The 21,869-nt window shown below is 39.1% G+C and overlaps 1 protein-coding gene across 1 annotated transcript in view; it reads right to left on the bottom strand.

Annotated features, from left to right (window-relative positions):
- The window catches only part of PRTFDC1 (phosphoribosyl transferase domain containing 1), a 98,395-nt gene extending 77,570 nt beyond the window's left edge, over window positions 1-20,825 (bottom strand). The window contains exons 1-3 of the mRNA XM_027841618.1: window positions 20,765-20,825; window positions 10,217-10,323; window positions 6,971-7,154 (exon numbers count right to left, since the gene is read on the bottom strand). Coding sequence (XP_027697419.1) covers window positions 6,971-7,154; window positions 10,217-10,323; window positions 20,765-20,812 — 339 coding nt within the window. The 5' untranslated portion in view covers window positions 20,813-20,825. The remainder of the gene's footprint in view (window positions 1-6,970; window positions 7,155-10,216; window positions 10,324-20,764) is intronic.
- Between the last annotated feature and the right edge of the window lie 1,044 nt (window positions 20,826-21,869).

Below are 21,869 nucleotides of genomic sequence, written 5' to 3'. Positions count from 1 at the left end.
TGAACTGTACTGAAATTTCATAACCATGGGCAAATTTTAAACTCATATGATCTGCCTTCAGTTAGGTCCTCACTGCAGCAAGGCAGTCCTTTTATTCTATTCTATCCTAATTAGTTTCTTGCCTCCCTCCTCCCTCCCCACAAAGCTATTTCTTTTCTGTGTTCGAGTCTCCCTCTCCTCATTTCCTCCGGTCATTGACAAAGGAGTAGTCTTTTTCTGTGTGCTTGATTTCATCTCTTCCTGTTTTCCCTGGAAGCTTGTATCTTCAATCATCCTTTCTCTTTTTCCTAAATCTGCAAGGTCTCCCAAGCTTCTAGTTCCTTCCTTACTGCATTCAAACTACTCCAATTCTATTCAATCCTTAATAAACCTTTATTAGACTCCATCCCCTCAAACTATCATTCTCACTCCTTTCTCAGTCAAACTCTTAAACAAAATTATCCATTGTAACTGCTTTCACTTTCTGTTCTCTTACTCAAGCCTTTATTTTTGCAATCTGTTATTCTGACCTCAGCTCTCTCCCTACTCAAGTCCATCCTACAACTTGTGGCCAAAATTTTCCTTAAACACAGATCTGATCATGTTACTTCCCTACTCAATCAACTCCAGAAATTCCCTATTGCTTCTAGAATAAAAAATAAATTTTTGTTTAGCTTTTAAAGCCCTGCACAACCTGGTTCCAACCTATCTGTCCAGCCTTGCTGGACATCACTCCCCTGCCTTACAATCCAGCCAAACAGGCCTTCTCTTTCTGTTCTTCACATACGACACTACATCTCACAACAGTGTGCATTTGCATTGACTGCCCCATGTCCATAATGCACTCCCTCTTCACTTCTGCCCTGTGGAATATTTCTTTTCCTTCAAAACGCAGCTTAAACACCACCTTCTACATGAAGCCTTTTCTGATACCCATCCCATCCCAGTACTCCCCTCTCCCAAACTACTTTGTAATTATTCTCTTTATATATCAAGAGAATATATTTATATTTATATACAAATTATATATATGTGTATAAATATATACATTATGTGTATATGTGTATATACACACATATGTTATCTCCTCCAATAGAATTTGTAAGCTATTTGAGAGTTGAGATTGTTTTATTCTTTGTATCCGCAGTGCCTAGCACAGTGCCTGACACATAGTAGTTGCTTAATAAATGTTTGTTGATTGATTCCCATTGCGCTTAGTATTTGTTGATTATTTTTAAAAAGGGATTTGATTTGGTAGAGCGATTGTCACCTTAAAGGTTTTACTCCAACAAAGTGTCCCCAATGTATAGGTCAAATCAAACAAGATTCATTGAAAGATGGAATAACAGAAATAACTGCTCAAGATCATTTAGTTATTTAGCCAGGGATAAAACAAAGCTGTTGGCTATCATCATGGAGGATGTCCGATATGGAGTTCAAAGGAACAGGGATTCTCTATAGACAATGAGGTCCTCCAGATGCTCCTATTTGCAGATGATGTCCTACTCTGTGCATCAAGCTCCGGAATGCTGAGGAGTTTGCTGTATCAGATTTGTAATCACTCGAGAATTTAGCCTAATAACCACAAAAGACGAGCCAAGTGAATGAAGAATGATTTTTCAGGCTATGTTTTGCAGTTGGAAAGACAGCCTTTACAATTAACTGGTCCATGAGTACATATATCTTAAATAGATCCTGAAAATGAAAAATGACCTGGTCTCAGAATTGGAAGACAGTGGGCTAAATTTCCTCTGGGAGAATTGGCACAGTTCTTTTAATGGCCCCAAGCTTTCCCCTGCAACAAAGGCCCATCTTTTTCACACTAATTGTTTTCTGGTGATATTAATGGTTACTAGTCACAAAATAACCAGTCTCTAAAGAATTGAGTTTTGAAGATTACCCAAAGAACAATGGACTAGTATGAACAGACTGAAAAACAGTAGAAGTAAGCAATTGTGAAACAATGTAAAGGATGTTTTCATAGTAATGTATGAATAGGGAAAAAAAATATGTGGCCATATAGCGAGAGCAAGGTTTAACTAATGGATGGTCAATATACTCCATTGGTATCCATGCAATCTCAAGAGATATAAAAGAAAACTCAGTCTATTAGGTGGGCTCCCTGGGGCAGATTTTCAGAAAGACGGACAAGATTCTTACAGGATATATAGCCATGGATGAGTCATGTGTCATCTGCATTGTTGGAGGATGTAAAAGCAACAATAAGACCACAAATTCATCAAGGTACCTTAAAAATGGAAATGATTTAAACTATTATATAGTCAAAGAATGGAATGTTTAGTATAATTGAATATTATGAGTAACAGTAGATTCCTATGTTTCACAGACAACTGCTTTTCAAAAAATTAGAATTTTAAAATTGTTTTAATTCAACAAGCATTTATTGAGTGGCTCCTATGTCCCTGACACTCTGATAAGTAATGGAGATACAAAGACAAAAATGAAAAAGCCTTTGCCCTCAAGAAGTTTATATACTACTGAGATAAAACAGCATGTATACATGTAAATATATATGAAATACAGAGGAAATGAAAGGTAATTTAGAAGAGAGGAAGTCTGGGAAAGCAATAACTGAAAAGGACTCCTGTAGGAGGTACCACCTGAGCTATACTTTGAGGGAAGCAAGGCATTCTACTAGAGCTATAACAAATAAAATTGAGTTAAACTCAAACTAATTTAATTGCAATTAAACCAATTATAGAATTCTAAGATCATATTTTTAAAGCTGAAGGGATATTAGAAGTAATATAGTCCAAAGACATCATTTGTTTCTTGAAGGGCAAATGTATTTTAATTAAATTATCTCTTTTTACCTTCAGGTCAGCATTCCTTTACCTCTTCTTGAACCTACAGTTGTGGCCAAAAACCCAAAAACACAATCCTTCTATTCCTAAGTAGATAACATTTATGAATTGTTGTGGGTGGAAATTAGAGGAAGTGTGGTATGGTAGAAAGATCACTGGGCCTCTTCATTGTCAAGCTTCTATTCCTGAGAGAGAGAGACAGTGATGTTAAGGGAAATGATGTGAGGCTGACAAATGGTGCTGGGAATACAGACTTCCATTCTTTGCCTCTTTGCATCTATTCTTTCCTGTTTCAGGTGAAGGAGACTGGAGATGCTTATGACCTTATGATTTTCAAAAAGTCAAGAAAATGAGATACCAGAAGTTCAGGAGCTGGAGTCCATGCTGGATTTTATAACCAGCCATACCTGAGGTATGACCTGAGGGATTAAGAACAGCAGTAGCTGAGATTCATCCATTCATCCATCCACCAATTCAGCATGTGGAAATGAAATTGGTGCAGTGAATGCTATATAGGAGCTGTGTTAAGTCTGAGTCCACTCTGCCCAGGGATTGGGGTAGTATAGGAGAGAGGGTGGCCCCAGGAGTTGCTATAGCTTCACAATAAATATCTCTTTAAAGAAATGGGGGGAGGGGAGAGAAAGAAAAAGAAAGAAAGGAAGGAAGGAAAGAAAAAAGGGAAGAAGAGAGGAAGGATGGGAGGAAGGAAAGAAAGCACCTGCTAGTCTCAGAGTTAGGAGACCTGTGTTCAAATGCTGACTCTCACCCTTTTTATCTATATGACTTTGGTCAAGGCAGTTAATCTCTATGAGCCTCTTTTTCCCCATCTGGAAGCAGCTCTAAGGTCCCTTCCAGCTCTTCTAAAGATTTCTTACCTTCTGGCCACCTTCTGGTGATGAGCTCTCTGAACTTAGTTAGCTTGGTCCTCCTCCAGATATCCAGTCCATTCCTGGGTTGTGTTCAAAGCTTTTGGAGTGAGGCAAGACCTGACAGAGATTGTGCTCCACTGATGTAGCCTTCAAGTACCCAGGGCTACACCATGGTGAGGAATTAGAAGAGCACTTCAGAGGGTTAGCTTTTAAAATTACATGCTTATTTTTTTAACTTCTAGAGAGAAATGGTAGAATTTTCTGACTAGTACCATGTGATACGTGGACAGCAGCCCTTACTTCACTCCAGCCTCCTGGGTAACAGACTTCTGGAACTGTTCATGGCTGCAGGCATGCCATTTTTAAAAAGGCTGCTCCCAATGACTCTGTTTGAGAGGCACGCAGAAGCCCCAATACCCTCGGGAAATGAGCTGGTTTGGTTACCCTTATTTGGCTGTGTTTATTTAGTAGACTTTCTTTAATTAGCCTGTGCCCTGGAGGGGAGAGGTGAGAGCCTCATCTGACACAGATGCTCTTTTTTTTTTAATAGTATCCATGACTTCCCCACAAGTCTTTGCTCATCACATCCTAGCCTGGACCAGCTTCTTCCACCCACTTCTAAGGATATTTAATTAGAGGTCAAGCATGCCTTGAGTGAACAGCTGTGCCTTTACAGGAGTTGTTTTGAAGTTTCTCATAGGTACTGTCTCAGGAGTTGATGTGTTTCACCTAGTTACTTTCCTTTTCTTCCATTTGGTAGCAAGAAGAATGTCATCATTAGCTCTACTTATTTATGGGCCTTGGAACTGTTAATAACTATGGGTCAGAAGTTTGAGAATGCCCCTGATGAGCTTTAGAAATGCAAGGGTTTGTTCTGAACTGGGGTACAGTGAAAGTGGTTATTTAGACAACCGCTAAATTATGTTCAGCTAATAGTAATATGGGTAATGATGATGATGATAATGTGGTCCATATATGTTCCAAAGATTCTTATGCCAACTCCCAAACTCACAGATAAATTGGGCCCCAGAGCAAGGCTATATCTCCCCTTCAAAGTTCTAGAGGCATCCCTGAGGAGTTGGGTATGATCCTATAATACCATGAGCTTGACCTCTGACAAGTATGCTTCATCCTAAGATTATTAGCTGAGAATCATTAGAGACAGCCAGCCTTAAAGTAGCTTGCAGAAAGGAGTATTTATTAAGGTAGTAGAATAAGACTAATTAGAATAAAATACAACCCCAAAAGTCTGACACACTCTCTTACAAATACATACATGGTCCAAGGGAAAGGGGGCTCAAGGATAGAGAGCACATGTTGCTGGAAGTCCTTTCAGTGGGGTGCTCAAGAAATTTTCCTTATGCAGAGAAAACCTGCATCCAATCTATCCTTGGCTGCTAATGTAGACACTGAAAACAGTTTGATGCTGTCCTAGAGAGGGGAGGAGAGAATGCTGGGATACTAATAAGAAGATGGGTAGTCCAAAATCTTCCCAGACCTTTCAGACCTTACAAGGTCCTCCTCCAGCTAAAGGAAAGGAGGGAAACCTTGTCAAAGCCTCTCCTCCTTCCCTGCCCCCATTCATTCTTTATTCAGGGGCATAATAGAAAACCAATTCTTATTCTAATTTCTGGAATTTTCCAATCCTAGTTGATTCAATGTTTTTATAAAGGACCCAGAGAATGCAATGAAACCCCCAATCAATTAGCCCAGACTTCTAATCTGGCATCATTTAACTTCATCAAAATGACTTTGAAAGACTTTTCCTACTTAGTCTATGATCTAGTATTGTAAAATTGATTATTCATCTTACCACTTACTTTAAATGGAGTGGGTTGGCTTAATTGAGCAAATATCAATCAATTCTAGCTTGATAATAATAATAAAAATAACTAACACTTGTGTAGTGCTTTAAGGTGTACCAAGTGTTACAATATATTCTCATTTGAGCCTCACAGCAACTCTTCAAGTGTTATTATACCCATTTTACAGTTGAGGAAACAAAATGTGAGGGCTTAAGTAATCTGTCTAAAATCAAACAACTAGTAAAATATCAAAGGCGGGATTCAAATTCTGGTCTTCCTTACTCCAAGTCCAGATTTATTCACCACGTTACTTAAAAACTCAGGTAATTTGAAATGGAGTAATTTTGTTTTGGAACTAGGGGGTCATCAAGAAAGGATTGAAAAACTCAAAGATTGGGACTAAAAGGGTGTGCCCTTCAACCTGGGACCAAAATTGTTTCATGTGAAATGGCAAGTGAACTTATCTGCTAGAAGAGAAGAGAGCATCTTCTTCTCTTTGTACACCCCACCTACCACACACAACTCTGCTTCCCAAACTAAACTTCATCGTAGCCCTTCATGGACCATACCCTGGGGCAGGATTGGGTATGAGAGAAGAAATGCTTCACAGTTGAATTTGGTAATATACAGTAGGCTATGTAACAAGTTATTTTAAATAATAAAACTGCATTCATAAATAACCAAACTACATACACACATTCTCTCTCTGTAGAAGAGAGAAAATTTCTTGTACATGTATGTATATATATACATATATGTGTGAGAGAGAGAGAGAGAGAAAGAGAGAGAGAGAGAGAGAGAGAGAGAGAAAGAGATTTTCTCACATGGCACCAGCAAAACATTCTAAGCAGTTGACTAGGTAGATATATAGAACATATGGCAAGGTGGATGGAAAGGTACAAGAGAGAAGCACAAAAGGACCAAGGTCGTAAGGATGTTGTCTTTGGAAGGGAAAGCCCTCTTCTCTTTTCAGAAGTTCTGATAGTTTTGGGGAGCCTTTGCTTGGCATTGCCTTGGGCCTGTTTAGTCCTATTAGGTGACAGGGTATCCTAAAATGGCTCCCCATCTACAATTTCTGGTCATGCTTGGAGGCCAAAGCAAAAATATTCTACTAGGGCCATGAATGACTACCAGGGGATAGAAACCCTAGGCCACCCTAATCCTCCCCAACCTGATAAGTCAAAGTAAAGCCCTAAAAAGTAATCATGTGGAACTTGCAGTTATTTTTTTTAAAAAAAGGATAAAATCACCTTTGAGTTGAATATTTTGATATCAATACAACAAAAATAGTTTTGGGAGAAAATAAAAGTAATTGTGTTGTACTATAATACTTTTTACAAAATTAAGTAAAACAAGTTTTTCCCCCTAAAATAGCTCCACCTACTAAGCCACCTCTTTTTTTCAGAATTTTTATTTTCAGAAATTTAATTTCTCTGCACACTTTTATTTGGCTCCAGGCTATGTAACTGAAACAGAAAATCTGCTCACTGACCTGGTAACTCTTTAGTCTGATGAAGTCAACCTTCATGGAGACAAATGTATCAGAATTTCGACTGATGTTCTTCAGATTCTCCACAAGGTCAGCGCAGAATTTGTAGCCCCCTTTAAGCACGCACAGAACTATGATGTCACAGTATCCAATGTCATTCATGATATCCTTGGCCAGCTTCTCAGTCCTGGAAAGGAAATAAAAGGACAAAAAATAAATGGCCATAAATTTGTTGGGGTCGCAGTGTCCTAGCTACATTTGCGCAAAGCACAATGTCCAGCATTAGATTGCACTTTTGGGGGAAATGTATTTAGTTGCACAAAGGAGCTCCAAGTTAGGAGAATTATGTGATTTCTAAAATGAAAGGGTAACAGTTCACAAATGGTGCTATTGTTTGTTTTTGGTGAGTGGGAAATTGGCAGTAGCAACAACTGACATATACGTAATGCTTTTAAATCTTCAGCTTTACAAGCATTAACTCATTTGAGCCCAAACACTTCAATCTAGGCACTTCATACACCAGCAGTATTGTTTTACAGATAACTCAAGTCAGCAAGCTCTGGAGCTATCCTAAGTGCCGGGGATACAAAGGCAAAAACTAGTTCCTGCTCATAGTGTAAAGAAAGAGACAATTTGCAAACAACTATCTAGAAATAGGATTTATACAGGGCATATTGGGGATAATCTCGGAGAGAAGGCACTGGCATTGAAAGGGACCAGGAAAAGCTTCTTGCAAAAGGAGGATTGTAAGTGAAACCTGAAGGAGTTCAGGGGGTGTAAGACAAGGAGGGAGGGCATTTTACTGGGGGAGAGCCAGTGAAAATAGAGAGTAGGGAAATGGATTGCTTTTTGCTAAGAACAGTAAGGAAGCCAGTGTCATCAAATTATAAAGGAGTGGAATAAAGTGTAAGAAAGTCAGAAAGGTAGTAGGGGCCAGGTTATGAAGGGTTTTAAAAGTTAAATAGGAGATTTTATATTTGATCTGAGTGACCTGAGTTTATTGAATGTGGTGGAGGGGGAATGACATGGTCAGATCTGTACCTTAAGAAAGGTCACTTTGATAGCTGAGAGAAGGATGGACTGGAATAGGGAGAGACTTGAGGCAGGAAGACTGACCAGATGATTTTTACAGTAGTCCCAGTGTGAGATGTGTAAGGCCTGCACCAGGGTGGTGGAGGTGTCAGAGGAGAAAGGGTCATATACAAAAGATATTACAAAGGTATAATAGACAGGACTTGGCAACGGATGGACATACAGTGGGGTGAGAGAGATTAGAAGTCAGAGATAAGACTTAATTTGTGAACCTAGGACACTGGGAAGATCATGACGCCCTCAATGGTAACAAGAAAGTTAGGAAGAGGGAGAGAGTTTTGAGAGAAAGATAATGAATTCAGTTTTGTATATGTTGAGCTTAAGATGGTGATTAAGAAATTGGTAACTTTGGAAAAAGTAATTTCAGTTGAATGATAAGGTAGGAAGCCAGACTGCAGAATGGGAGGGAGAGAAATACAGGCACCTTTTATAAATGGTCTTCTCAAGGGGTTTAGCTACTAAGGGGAGGATAGAGAATGACAGCAGTGGGGATGGATGGATCAAGGGAGGGTTTTTTGAGGATGGAGGAGGCAGTGGCATGTTTTTAAGTAGTAGAGAAACAGCCATTATACACTGAGAAATTGAAGATTAATGAGAGAGTGGAGATGATAGATGGAACTGACTGCTAGAGAAGACAGGATGGTATGGGATCACTTTGCATGGAAAAAGAGTTTGCCTTGGCAAGGAGAAGGGCCATCTCTTCATAGGAACTACTCAGAAGAGTAAACAAGGTTCAGAATGATGAAGTGACTTGCCTTTTATCACGGAGTTGGGAAGTGTCAAAAGAAGGAATTTAGCATAAACTTTCCTGTCCCCAAGGCCTGAAACAAGGCAATAGCATGCCACAGACTTTCAAAATTAATTTTATCAATTTGATAGAGTCAAGTGACACCTCAGACTTTGATTTGATTCCCCTTCTAACCCTCTATTTAGGTTATCTATTTCCTTTGTTGTCTGTTTGTTTTTAAAAATATTTTACAGATATTCATCTGTTTCTTTTAAGTTCTTAAATTAATTAGTACCACTCAGGATATGGTAACCAATGATGATTTTTCGAATTTACTTTGAGTTCATTGTGATCTCTTTTCTCTGTTAGATTTTGGTAATCAGAGTTTCCTCCCTCCTTTTTTTTTTTTGAGTAAATTTGCTAGCTGTTGTTCAATTTTATTAAACCTTATGAGAAATTTCATTATGCTGTCATTCTTTAAATTGCAAATGTCCCAGTAGGCAATGCCCCCATTATCAAGTCAGTGATTGGCATGTGGTGTGAGAGGAATGAAAGAAGATAGGGACTAGACCAGGTAAGGAAACTTCCTTTAACAAAGCAGGTGGGCAATTCCTCGCAAACTTAGTCTTACAGAGATTTGCCTAGAGCACCAAGAATAGGGGCATGCTGGAGCCAGCTCCAAACAGCTGAGTAGTTCAATTTTCACTGCCAGCTTTGAGACCTCAGAAATCAGCAATTGCTATAAAGCTGGGCTTGACTTATTATGTTTTTATCATCTAGATTTAAGAAAGCTTTAGTAATGCAGATTAAGCTTAAACCGAGTGTTGAATACATTACTCCCCTCCCAAACTTAGTTGTTAAACATTTACTAGCACCCCCCACCCCCGTGAGACAGGTCAAGTTCTTTGCCCACAGTCACACAATTAATATGTGTCAGAATCACAATTTGAGTATAGGTCTTCCTAGCTCTGAGGTCAGTGGTCTGTCCAATATGCCATGATACCTTTTAAAGAGTAAAAATAGAGAAAGATAGCAAATAAACCCTTAAGATTTTTTTTTTGTCATGTCATATAAAAGGGAACCCATTGACTGTCTGTTTGGTGACATCAAGAAATAAGGAATGCAATGGGAGGTCCTGAGGTATAGGAAAATTCATCAAAAACTTGGAGCTGGAAGGGATCTTATGTGTTTAACCCTCTTTTTTTACAGATAAAGAAATCACAGTTCCAATAGTGCCTTGATCAGTCATAGGCAACAAGGTTATCAATCATTTCATTCACAGAGCTAGGAAAAAGAAGGGTCAGGGTGAGGCCTCAAGTCCTCTGACTCAGTCCTTTTTTATGGTACCATACTTCCTTTCAGACCATGCTTTAAAATCCACTTTTAGCCTATCAAACTGAACTAAGCATGTAAGAAGAAAACATACCTACCTGTCCACAATGACACCATGAGGTATAAGCACACGGTTCAGATCTCCATAATAGTGCTGTGGGTATGTAAATAAATCCAAGTGATAACCTGGCCAATCATCGGAAATCTGAAAATAAAATTACTTGGATTGAGGTTATTTTTAATTGGATAGTATATTTGAAAACATACCTATAGACCTAGCAAACAACCACCAAAAAAGTACAGTCTATGACTGTCTACAAAGGATATGACAATAAAGATCCTTCTTATTTCCCTTAAGAATTTGTTAAAATTCCTATAATTTGTGGAAGTGTGTTAAGCAATACCCTTCTGGATCACTGCCCTGTCATGGCGGAGAGATTTACATAGCTCAATGATACTATGAGTTTGCTGTGCAGGGTTACCCTAGACAGACAGGTAGAGAGTTCCGGCAAAAGGTGATCCCCTGGAGAAGGAAATGGCAAATGACTCCAATGTCTTTGCCGAGAAAATCCCACAGACACAGGTCTGATGTGCTGTGGTCCATAGGGTCATGAAGAGTCAGACATGACTAAACAACTGAACAATGACATGTTAAGTAATGAGTTATTGAACATTGATGGAGAAACTGACATTGAACAAATTACCCTGTTCTAGAGCTAGACTGGTCATGTGTCTCATGAATAAGTCAAACGTCGTGTCTCCTCTGTGCATCTGTTTCCTTCCTTCCCTTTTCTACTTCACCTGTCCAAGTCTAATTCATCTCTAAGGCCCGGCTTGAGTTTTGCCTCTTCCATGAAGATATCCTCAATTACTCCAGGTCTTATGGACCTGGGACTTGAAATTTCTACAGCACTATATTGGTGCGGGATGAGGAGGAAGGGGGCATCAGATTTATGATTTCATTGGTATAGGGAATTACTACTGGGGGGAGAAAACCTCCTTTCCCCCAAGTGGAACTATTCCACAGCTTATGGTCTTATAGAGCTGCCCAGGGTACTGAGAGGTTGTGATTTGACAAAGTTCACATAGTCAGTCTACTTCAGAGGTTGACCTTGAACTCAGGTTTTCTTGAGTTCAAAGCTGGCTCTCCATCTACTGTGCTATACTAGCTTTCTAACCCTAAATACTATTTAACCATTTGGATTTTTTGCGTGTTTGTTTTTGGTCTAGACCTAAGATTATATCAGTCTGGGGGAATTCTCTAGTTTGGAAACTCCCTGCACTGATAAAGATCGCCATTTGTCTATAACTTCTAGTCTTAGAGGGTAGCGGAGGGCCATAGGAGGTTAAAAGACTTGCCCTTAGTTTCAAAACTAAAATGTGTCAGATGTGGGATTCAAATCCAGATCTTTCTGACTATGAGGTTGACCATCTATCCACCATGCCATGCTGTTGCTCAGCAATCTATGTGTACATGTGCATGTACATGTTTGTGTGTGTGTGTGCATGTGTGTGTGTGTGTGTGTAATCCAATAAATGTTCATTTAGCACTACATGTCAAACACTCTGCTAGGTTTTGGAGACATAAATAAATAAGCCCTTCAAGGAACTTACATTCTACATATTGCCTGATATTGAGCAGTAATTGTATATATTAATCATATCTCACTTAGTAGACCCTAAGTTTCATGAGGGAAGGCATAGTGACTTATGCTACCTCTGCATATCCTGTTGAATTTGCATGTTCTAAAAAAACAATTTTTCATATTAATTTAGATTATACTAATTTAGAGTTCATGATCATCTGGAGAGAAAGTGCACTAGAGATTTTGGGTGGGAAAACTGATGTGAACATTATTGCTTAAGGGTACACTTCATCTTTCTACAGAAAGCACAATTTAGAACTACTTTGGTGTACCTATGATGTCATTGATGGAGGTACTCTTTCAAATAGCATGGTTGGAAAAGTAATAAACATGTTAATTGAGTCATTTTATACAACTAAATCACTAAATCATAGGACTAAGAGTAATCTGAATTTGTTTTTTTCTCCTAAATGGAGAGAACTTGGTAATATTCATCCTGAGTCATTAAAATAGCTTACTACTTAGATTTCTTTTTGTGTTCAGATAATTTTATAAAGAATTCTTAAGCAGTAGGCACACACACAGATACATACAAAATATAGAGGTTTGAAAACGAAGATGTTTATTTTAACCAATCCCCTTTCCTCTCCTCCTAACTACCAATTCACTTAAACTTGTGAATAGAAAATTTGGCATTCAAACAGAAGACTCAAGAGAGGCATAAAAAGGCAAACATGAGGGAGAAATCATGAGGGACTTAATAAGGTTAAAGTAATTACATTCCCGAATGGGAAGATGATACATGTAAACCCCAAGAATTTTATCATTATTAGGACAGTTAAAAGGAGACTACTAAGATGGAGAGCATGGGTATGAGTCTATTATATTGTGGTGATCTCAAAAGAAAAATGGAAGACTGAGAAAGAGAGATGTACTGGGAGAAAGGAGAAGGGAGGGGAAGAATTGGGGGGGAAATTATCTCACATAAAAGAGACACTCAAGGAAGTTTTTAGAATGGAAGGGGAATTGGGAAGGAGGTGGCAAAGCTTGAACCTTACTTTCATCTGAACTGGTTCAAAGAAGGAAGAATATATATATATATATATATATATATATATATATATATATATATATACACACACACACACTCTTGGGTATAGAAATCCATCTTATCCAACTGGGAATTAGGAGGAGAAGTGGCTAAGAGAAAGGGGAAGGTGATAAGAGGGAGGGCAGATTAAGGGAGGCAGTGGTAAGAAGCAAAACAGACTTTTGAGGAGGGACAGGGTGAAAAAAAAAGAGAGAGAGGGAGAGAAGGATAAACAGAAGAAAACAGGATGGATGGAAATACACAGTTAGCAATCATAACTGTGCATGTAACTGGGATGGACTCACCCCTAAAATGGAAGTGGAAAAAATGGAAGTGGAAAGCAGAATGGATTAGAAACCAAAATCCAACAATATATTGTTGTTCACAAGAAACAAACACACTTAAAACAGAAAGACAGCACAAAGAGTTAAAATAAGAGCTGGAAGAGAATCTATTTTGCTTCAGCTGAAGCAAAAAAGGCTAGGATAGCAATCATGATCTCAGACAAAGTAAAACAAAAATATTCCTAATTAAAAATGATAATCAGGGAAAACACATTTTGCTAAAAGGTATCATAGACAATGAAATAATATAATGTGAAACATATATGCACCAAATAGCATAGCATCCAAATTCTTAAAGGAAAAGTTAAATGAATTACAGGTGGAAATAGACAGGAAAACTATACTATAGTGGGGGACCTCAATTTGCTTCTCTCAGAACTCAATAAATATAACCATAACATGAATAAGAAACAAGTTAAGGAGATGAACAGAATTTTAGAAAAGTTAGATATGAGAGACCTCTGGGGAAAATTGAATAAGAATAGAAAGGAGTATACTTTTTTTTGTCTGGATGTACATGGTACCTTCACAAAAACTGACCACATATTAGGGCATAAAAACTTCACAAACAAATGCAGAAAAGCAGAAATACTAAATGCACCCTTTTCAGGTCACAATGTAATAAAAATTATATTCAATAAAGGGCAATAAAAAGATAGATAAAATTAATTAAAAACTAAATAATCTAATCCTTAAGGATGAGTGGGTCAAAGGACAAATCATAAAAACCATCAATAATTTCATTAAAGAGAATGACAACAAGGAGACAACATCCTAAAATTTATGGGATGCAGCCAAAGCAGAATTTAAGGGGAAATTTATATCTCTAAATGCTTACATTGATTAAAGAGCAATTCAATGAATTGGGCATGAAACTGAAAAAAAAAAAAACTAGAAAAAGAACAAATTAAAAATCCCCAATTAAATGCCAAAATAGAAAATTCTGAAAATCAAAGGAAAGATTAATAAAATTGAAAGTAAGAAAACCATAGAATTGCACAGAATACCAGTCCTGGAGTCAGGAGGACATGAGTTCAAATCTAGCCTCAGACATTTGACACTTATTAGCTGTGTGATCCTGGGCAAGTCACTTAAGCCCAATTGCCTTGCAAAAAAACAAACGAACAAACAAACAACAACCATGTAACTAACAAATACAACTAGGAGTTAGTTTTATGAAATAACCAATATAGTAGATAACCCACTAATTAACTTAATTAAGAAAAAAAAACAACAGAAAACCAAATTGCCAATTTCAAAAATGAAAAAGGTGAATGCATCACCAATGAAAACAAAATTTAAGGCAATTATTAGGAGGTTTCCTTAAAATTATAGAAGCACTTCGACCCTTAGTCCCATTTCTTACATACCAACAGCATTTACTGAGAATTTATTTTTGCATATGAGCAAAATTTATCCAGATTAGGTATTTTTTGGGGGGGGGGAGCTTATGCAGAGAGTTGAAGGAATGACTTTTATATACACGACAAAATGTGGCACTTCAAAATGCAAGACAAGAATTCATAGAATCACAGAGTAGCAAAACTGGGGCGCTCGAAGGGATGCCAGTGGTCTAGTCCAGTCTATACCCAAAAGGCACCCTGGAAACAACCTTCTTGACAGGTGCTCATTGGGCCTCTCCTTGACAGTCTCTGAGGAGGAGGATTCTACAACTTCCTCAACTTTTCAACAACTGTATTTGTAAGGAAGTTTCTTTTGATTTCAAAACTAAATTTGTCATTTTGCAACTTTTACCCTTTGCTCCTAATTCAGCCCTCTGATGCAAAACAAAGTGGAATCTCCTCCTCTACACACACACACACACACAGACACACACACAGACACACACACACACACACATACACACACACACACACACACACACACACACACACACACACATACACAACTGCTGTGGTAGGACTAGGGTTCCCATTTTCCCACAATAGGGGTTATTTCCCCCTAAAAGGTAACAAAGTTGTCCCAGGGACTTGATAGACCTCTTCCTCCTTTGACTCAGCTTCCTGGTCACCTAAGGGTATAAAAAGTCCCACTCAATGGACTCAGGGCTCTCAACTTGGATTTTTGAAGACCAACCAAGTCACCATTTGACCCTGTGGACCAGACACATTTACATATGGATTGAGGGACAAGGGAGCAACATTCAAGGAAGCTAAATGCCACTGTATCCTTGCAGCGTTCGGGCAAAGTAAATCTCCTTGTGTTCACTATTCAGTGATGTTCAAGTCCTCTTAACTTAAACAGGTAGATGGCATTAAGTCTGCCTCTAACAACTGCCTGTCAAATAGTTATACAACTAATACTTTTACAATTACAATTTAATTGTACTGTCCTCCTTATGTTTTCTTTTTTCTAACCTAAACATCCCAAGTTCCTCCAATTTGTCCTCATACAATATGGGCTCAAGGCCTTTCACCATCTTGGTTTGCCCTCCTCTGGACAAACTTATCAATGTTCTTCTTAACCCATGGCCATTATCATTCCCATTTTACAGATGAGGGATCTGAGGCAGAAAAGTTAAGCAATTTGGTCCATGGTCAAATACTTAATAAGAGTCTGATGCCAAATTTGAATGCAGGTCTTTCTGATTCCAGGTCCAACACTCTGTCTATCATAGCACTTAGCTGACTTTAGGTTCAGACTTGAGATTTTATCAATGTAGGGGGCTACAGGTGTGGAAATTCCCTTTGCTGATGCATATTAGCAAGTCATCAGTGACTTAGGGCTTTGAGAGTTACCTGGGGAGCTAGGAAGTTAAATGACTTGTCCAAGGTCGCAGAATCAGTGTGTAACAGGCTGAGTTTGAGCTCATCTTCCTGACCAAGCCTGGCTCTCTATCCCCTAATTCTTGCTATCTGTCAACTCCATAACAATTTAGACCACCAAATTAAAACTTCTTACAATAATAATCAACCAGACTCTGGTTTCATCTTAAAAATGAAATACATTTGAATTTAAAATCCTTAGATCTCCTCAAGTTCCTATACTTACAAAGACTGCCAACCCTCCCCCTCCCCCCAAATTCTCTGCCTAATGTTACAATTGGACCAGTTTTAAAGCAGACACTTTATTTTGCAAATACAAATGATTTTGGATCATCTGCATGAGGATTTTCTGCAGTGAATTTTTAATTCCTTTTCTGTGTCTGGGAATAATCAAGAGGAAACTCTAATCAGTTTCTAAGTGTTAAGGAGCAGCTGCTCAGATTAAGGGTTTTTAGTTTTATATTTTCCTTTTAATTACATACATAGGGGGAAAAAAAGCTATGACTTTTCCAATGGCTTTCCCATTGCCTCTAGTATATAATATAAACCCCTTGGCCTCCAAAATCTAGACTTAACCCATCTTTCTAGATTTTTTCACATTACTACCTTTCGCAAACTTGATGTTACAGACAACTGTTCCTTGATCTCAATGTCTTCTCCCTCATCCTATATATTTCCCTAAATCAGGGGTTCTTAATTTTTGTGTCATTAATCCCTTGGATAGTCTGGTAAGCCTGTAAACCCTTTGTCAGAATGTTTTAAATGCATAAAATATGTAAGATTACAAAGGAAACCAATTATATTGAAATGGTTATCAAAACCTTCTTCAAAAGTTCACAGACCCTAGGTTAAAAACACTGGTCTCAAATCATCCAAAGAGACCTTAGGGCTGCCCACTGGATTTCCTCTACCAACCTGAAGCCTCATGCCAGCCCTGAAATTCATGTATTGGACTCATGCCTGTGGCATCCCTCTGATTGGATGGTTTCTCCTAGAACCTCCATTTATGGAGGATGTCTAGGCCAAGGATGACTCATTTCCTTCTAGGCTGTACTCAGAATTTCCTCTGCTATGCCCAACACAACCCAAGGCATGCTAGTCTCTCCCCTGACCTTTTCAGCTTCCTTTCATGTGTAGTCTTTTCGCATTAGAATGTAAGCCCCTTGAGGGTAGGGGCTGTCTTTCTACTTGTATGGACACCTCTAGCTGTGACACAAACTAAGTGTTTAATAAATAATCATTGACTGACTGATTGATTTACCTTTCACAATCTTTATCTTCCTTAAAGCCAACTCTTCAGTGAAATCTTCCCTCACCTCTTCCCTTGTTCTTACTGTTATCCTCCAATGCATTCTTACTGTTTTCCTCCTTGCTCAAATTGCCTTGTGTTATATTTGCATACTTCTATTTCCTCATTAGAATGTAAGCTCTCTTCACTTTTGTCATTATTCCCAATGCCTAGCCCAGTGCTTTTCTTGCATTTATTATCAAACTGAATTGAGGATGAAGCCTACCCAATATGCCTAATAGAATTTAGGAATTTAGAATCACACTTTATACGTGATTTGCCTGCTTTATGGGAGTACTCAAAGGGCCAAGTACTTCAGAAGTTACAGTATCTAAACAACAAAAGATAGACAAGTCTGCCGTGACATTTTAGCAACACTGGCTATTTATTACTCACTTATTTTCTATCTTCTCTTGAATACAAATTATTCACACTTTCTTTTCTATCTTATTTGGAACAGTCATGTTAATAGTTATATGACTTAAGGAAAGAGGAGTAATAGCTAACATTAATTATGTCTGCACACTAAGCTAAATGCTTTACAAATATTATCTCATTTGATCCTCACCACAACCATGGGAGGTAGGTTCTATTATTATCCCCAGATAATATAGAAGATGAAACTGAGGCAGTAGTGAAATGACTTGCCCAAAGTCACACAGTTAATAAATGTCTGAGGCTGGATTTACACCTAGGTCTTCCTGACTTCCTGGGCAGCTTGGTGATGCAGTGGATAGAGTCTCTAGGTGTGGAATTAAGAAAACTCATCTTCCTGAGCTCAAATCTGGCCTCAGATACTTACTAGCTGTGTGACCCTGGGCAAGTCACTTAACCCTGTTTGCCTTAGTTTCATCATCTACAAAATGAGCTGGAGAAGAAAATGGCAACCCACTCCAGTGTCTTTGCCAAGACAACCTCAAACTGAAACAAATGAACAACAACTTACTGTGCCTCCTAGCTCCAAGTAGTAGTGGCTAGTAAGCCAACCTTGGAGTAAAAAAAAAAATCTGGATTCCTGCTCTTAACATAAACTGGCTGTGTGATCATAACAAGTCACTTGACCTTTAAGAGCCCCCCAAAACTCCCTAGGACTTTAAATTGCAGAGAAAGTGCTGATCTGGACTAATAAGGATATTTCCTCACCAGGAGCTCCATAACATACACATTTACATGGTTCTTCTCCAAAAGGCATAAAAATCATAAGATTTCAGAGTTCAACAAGACCTCAGAGATGATCAAGGCCACACACACTCACATTTTATTAATAAAGTAAGACCCAGGGAGACTTGTCCAGGGTCACACAGGGTAGCCCAGTAAGCTACCATGTAAATGTAAATAGTGTTGGACTTTAATCCAGGATAAATGAGGGTTAGAATCCCACCCCATTCTAGGCAGCTAAATCACTTAACTTTTCTGCACCCCAGTTTTCTCATTTGTGAAATGGAGAAAAGTATTCTTGGGTTCTAATCCTGACTCCACCACTAACTACTTGTATAACACTGAGAACTTCTTAACTTCTGTGAGCCTCAGTTTCCTCAATTGTAAAATGAGTGAGTCACAGTACACAATTTCTAAGATCTCTTTCAGCTCTAAACTGGAGACCCTCTGTAGCATGTACCTTACAGGGTCTTTTGTGAGGGAGGTGCTTAAATCAGCTGTTTTAAATATTATCCCGACTCAGAACCCAGAACCACTATAGCCAGCTGGCTCTAAGCTTCGAGAAATTTTACCTCTCAGACCTCCCCCCTTTATACTGGTTTATTTTTGTGATAGTGGAAATGGGGAAACCCAACAATAATGCTATAATCTTCATTCCTTTAGGGTTGTTTTCTTTGGGCTGTTTCTTGGTCAAGGAAATTAATTTTGAGAGAAATTTCTTGGTGGATTCTGCGCTGGAGGAGAAAGCTTCAATTCAGTGATTGAAAATTTAATTGCTAGAGGCAGAAGCCAAAACATTCCAAGTGATTGTTCTCATAATTACCCAATTTTGAATGTGTTTGCTCTTTTCTGAAAACACACCCAATTAAGTGAAAATGTGTATAACAGCAATTTTAATGCCAAGACCCATGAACCTCAAAGTGGGATAAAAAATGTAAAGCATTTTGCAAACCTTAAAGCACTGTAGCTAAATGTAAAGTAACATTATTATTTTAATTGAGGTCTTAAAAACCAGGTGCTATAAAAGTCTTGGTGCAGGTTTAAGCTACTAAAGCTTAAGACTTTTAGTATACTGTTTTTATTGAATTTCTTGAGTAGAATGATAAGCTTTGATGATGAAAGAGATTCTTAGATCCCTCATTTATCCAATACCCTCATTTTACAGATGAGGAAACTGAGACCCAGAGAAGTAACTTACCCAAGTAAGTAGTAATTTAATACACAGATAGTAGTAAGTAGCAGAGTCCAGGATTTCAACTGAGGTCCTCTGACTTCAAATCAAGATTTCCACTAAAACCACACTGACTTCCACTTGCACAATCCCTCTTGTTAAATGAAAATTTGAACAATATGTCCTAAACTGAAGAACCCTAGGAGTCCCTACCTGTCTCTATCCATTTCCATTTTCTTCTTCTCACTCCATTTATGCAAGTAAATATTACCTCCCCTTAACTTACAGATTCCATTCAGTTCACAAAAATTTACTGAATTGACCTAGCCCTAAAAAACTAAGATTTTGGGGGGATACCAAGGCCAGAGTGGTGATTCTATAGGCCATGAGGCACACTGTAAAAGATGCTGCAGGGCTTTGATTAGCATTGGAAACCTGCTTCCACTCCAACTTTTAACCTAAGGACATGCTGGATCACAGCTGGAGAATAAAGAAAGAGTGGATGGCAATTATATAAAACATCAGAGCAAATACCTTTAAGCACCAGGGGCCTCACACCCCTGGAGGAGCTCTCCAGGTAAAACAGAGGTCGGCTGCCTATATCTCATAATCCTACATTGATCCCATCGAATTTTTCTTTTAATTTTACGGTAGAACCAAGGCATTAGAGGTAGGCAGAAAGGAAGGTAGGAAAATCCAAGGGAAAGATTATAAAACGCAGACCCACCTGCCTCTCTCTTATCTGCATCCTCTCCATCCCTAACCCCTCACTCCCATTTCTAAAATCTAGGCCTGGAGTTAGCAAGGTTTGGAGCAGTGAAGACAAAAGGCAAGGTCAAAGACCAGGGTAGGGTGGCTGGGGCTTTTGTGAGTGGATGAAGAAGAAGAAAAAAAGTCTGGAGTGTAGGAGAGATTGAGAAAAAGAGAGAGAAAAAAGAAAGGGCTGGGTTTTTTTGGTATTTGCTGGGTAGGTTTTTCTAGGGGTAAGGATGGAGTGTCTTTGTTGGAAGATGGAAACAAAGTGTCCCTGGAGACACTGGGCGCTGCCCAAGGGTTCTCTCCATCGCTAGGACTGAGGAGCCAGCCTGAGGAGGATTACGAAAAGGTATTCGATTCCTATCTGGAAAGAGATCGCGAAGGGTAGGGGCCTGGAGGGAGGGATGAAGGAGATACAGAGGGTGTGGGCGCTCACTACTGCCCGGAAATCAGAAGTTTCCATTTACCACGACCCCACGCCCGTTGTCTCGCGCCTCCTCTCTCTTCCCAGCCATGTTTCTCCCGGAGGAAAGCAGGAAGGAAGGAAAGAAAGGGAGCTCGGAGCTCCTGGGAGAGGGTGAATGGGCAGGAGGGGCGGGAGCAGGGAGGGGAGGGGGATGCGGCGCCGGGTACCAGTCGCTGGGGACCGCTCCGCCCCCGCCCCCAAGCCAGCTGGCGGGAAAGGATCGCTCTGCTGCCCCGGGTTCCCATTGGCTGGGCGCCAATCTCTCCTCCTGCTGCTTCTTCCCTCCCCAGCGCTCAGCTTCGGGAGGATGCTCTACTAAGCTGCCTGGGGACCTGCTGCTGAGTCTGGGAGGCTTCGCTTTTTCCCTGCGGCAGTTCAGCGCTAGGGCTACTTGCTTCTGGAGTCCTGGTGGGAGCCCCTCCTCGGCCTCTCACCACCCAGCCACACCCGGTGTATGCTCCACCCGAGCTGCTCAACTGGGAGCCTCAGGGTGCTTGTGTCCCTGAGGTATCTGAAAGCCCTGAAGGACTGAGAAAAAAGGAGAAAGGAGTGTCAATTGCTTCAGTAGAGTTCTTACCCCACCCTCAAACATCTCTTTTGAAATCTGAGTTTTATCTTCAACAAACACAAATATTTCAATTGTTTAGAAAACAAAAAAGGAGATGATATAAAAACACTGAACTGTCATGTGTAGTTTTTTTTAAAATAGAAAGTTGTACACATTACAATTAACATGGTAGTACAAAATGTCTCTTTTCCTGTCTCCATTCTGTAATTCTTGTTTATTTCTTCTGTGAATTTTAAAACGTCTTATTGACACTCATTCCCCTCCTTTGCATTATCTATTGCTACTTTCCACAGGACCTTTCTCTGCATAGAATCTCTCCCTTGTAACAAATATGTTTAGTCAAGAAAAATAAAACAGCACATTGGCCAAAATAGATTTCTAAGAGAATGAAGGGGGAGCAGGGGATTTCCATTTGCTTTTATCCTGCCTAATTCTCACTCTGTTCCTCAAAGAAATCAGACGCCTCTAAGGTCATATCCTAGACATATGAGTACTTGTGATATGTGTTTTTCCCCTTTTTATTAATGAGCATGGTCTC

This window comes from Vombatus ursinus, unplaced genomic scaffold, assembly GCF_900497805.2.
Source record: "Vombatus ursinus unplaced genomic scaffold, bare-nosed wombat genome assembly UNPS02014861.1, whole genome shotgun sequence".
Lineage (NCBI taxonomy): Eukaryota > Metazoa > Chordata > Mammalia > Diprotodontia > Vombatidae > Vombatus > Vombatus ursinus.
Note: the sequence above shows the minus strand (reverse complement) of the source record. Positions and strands in the feature narration are given on the sequence as shown.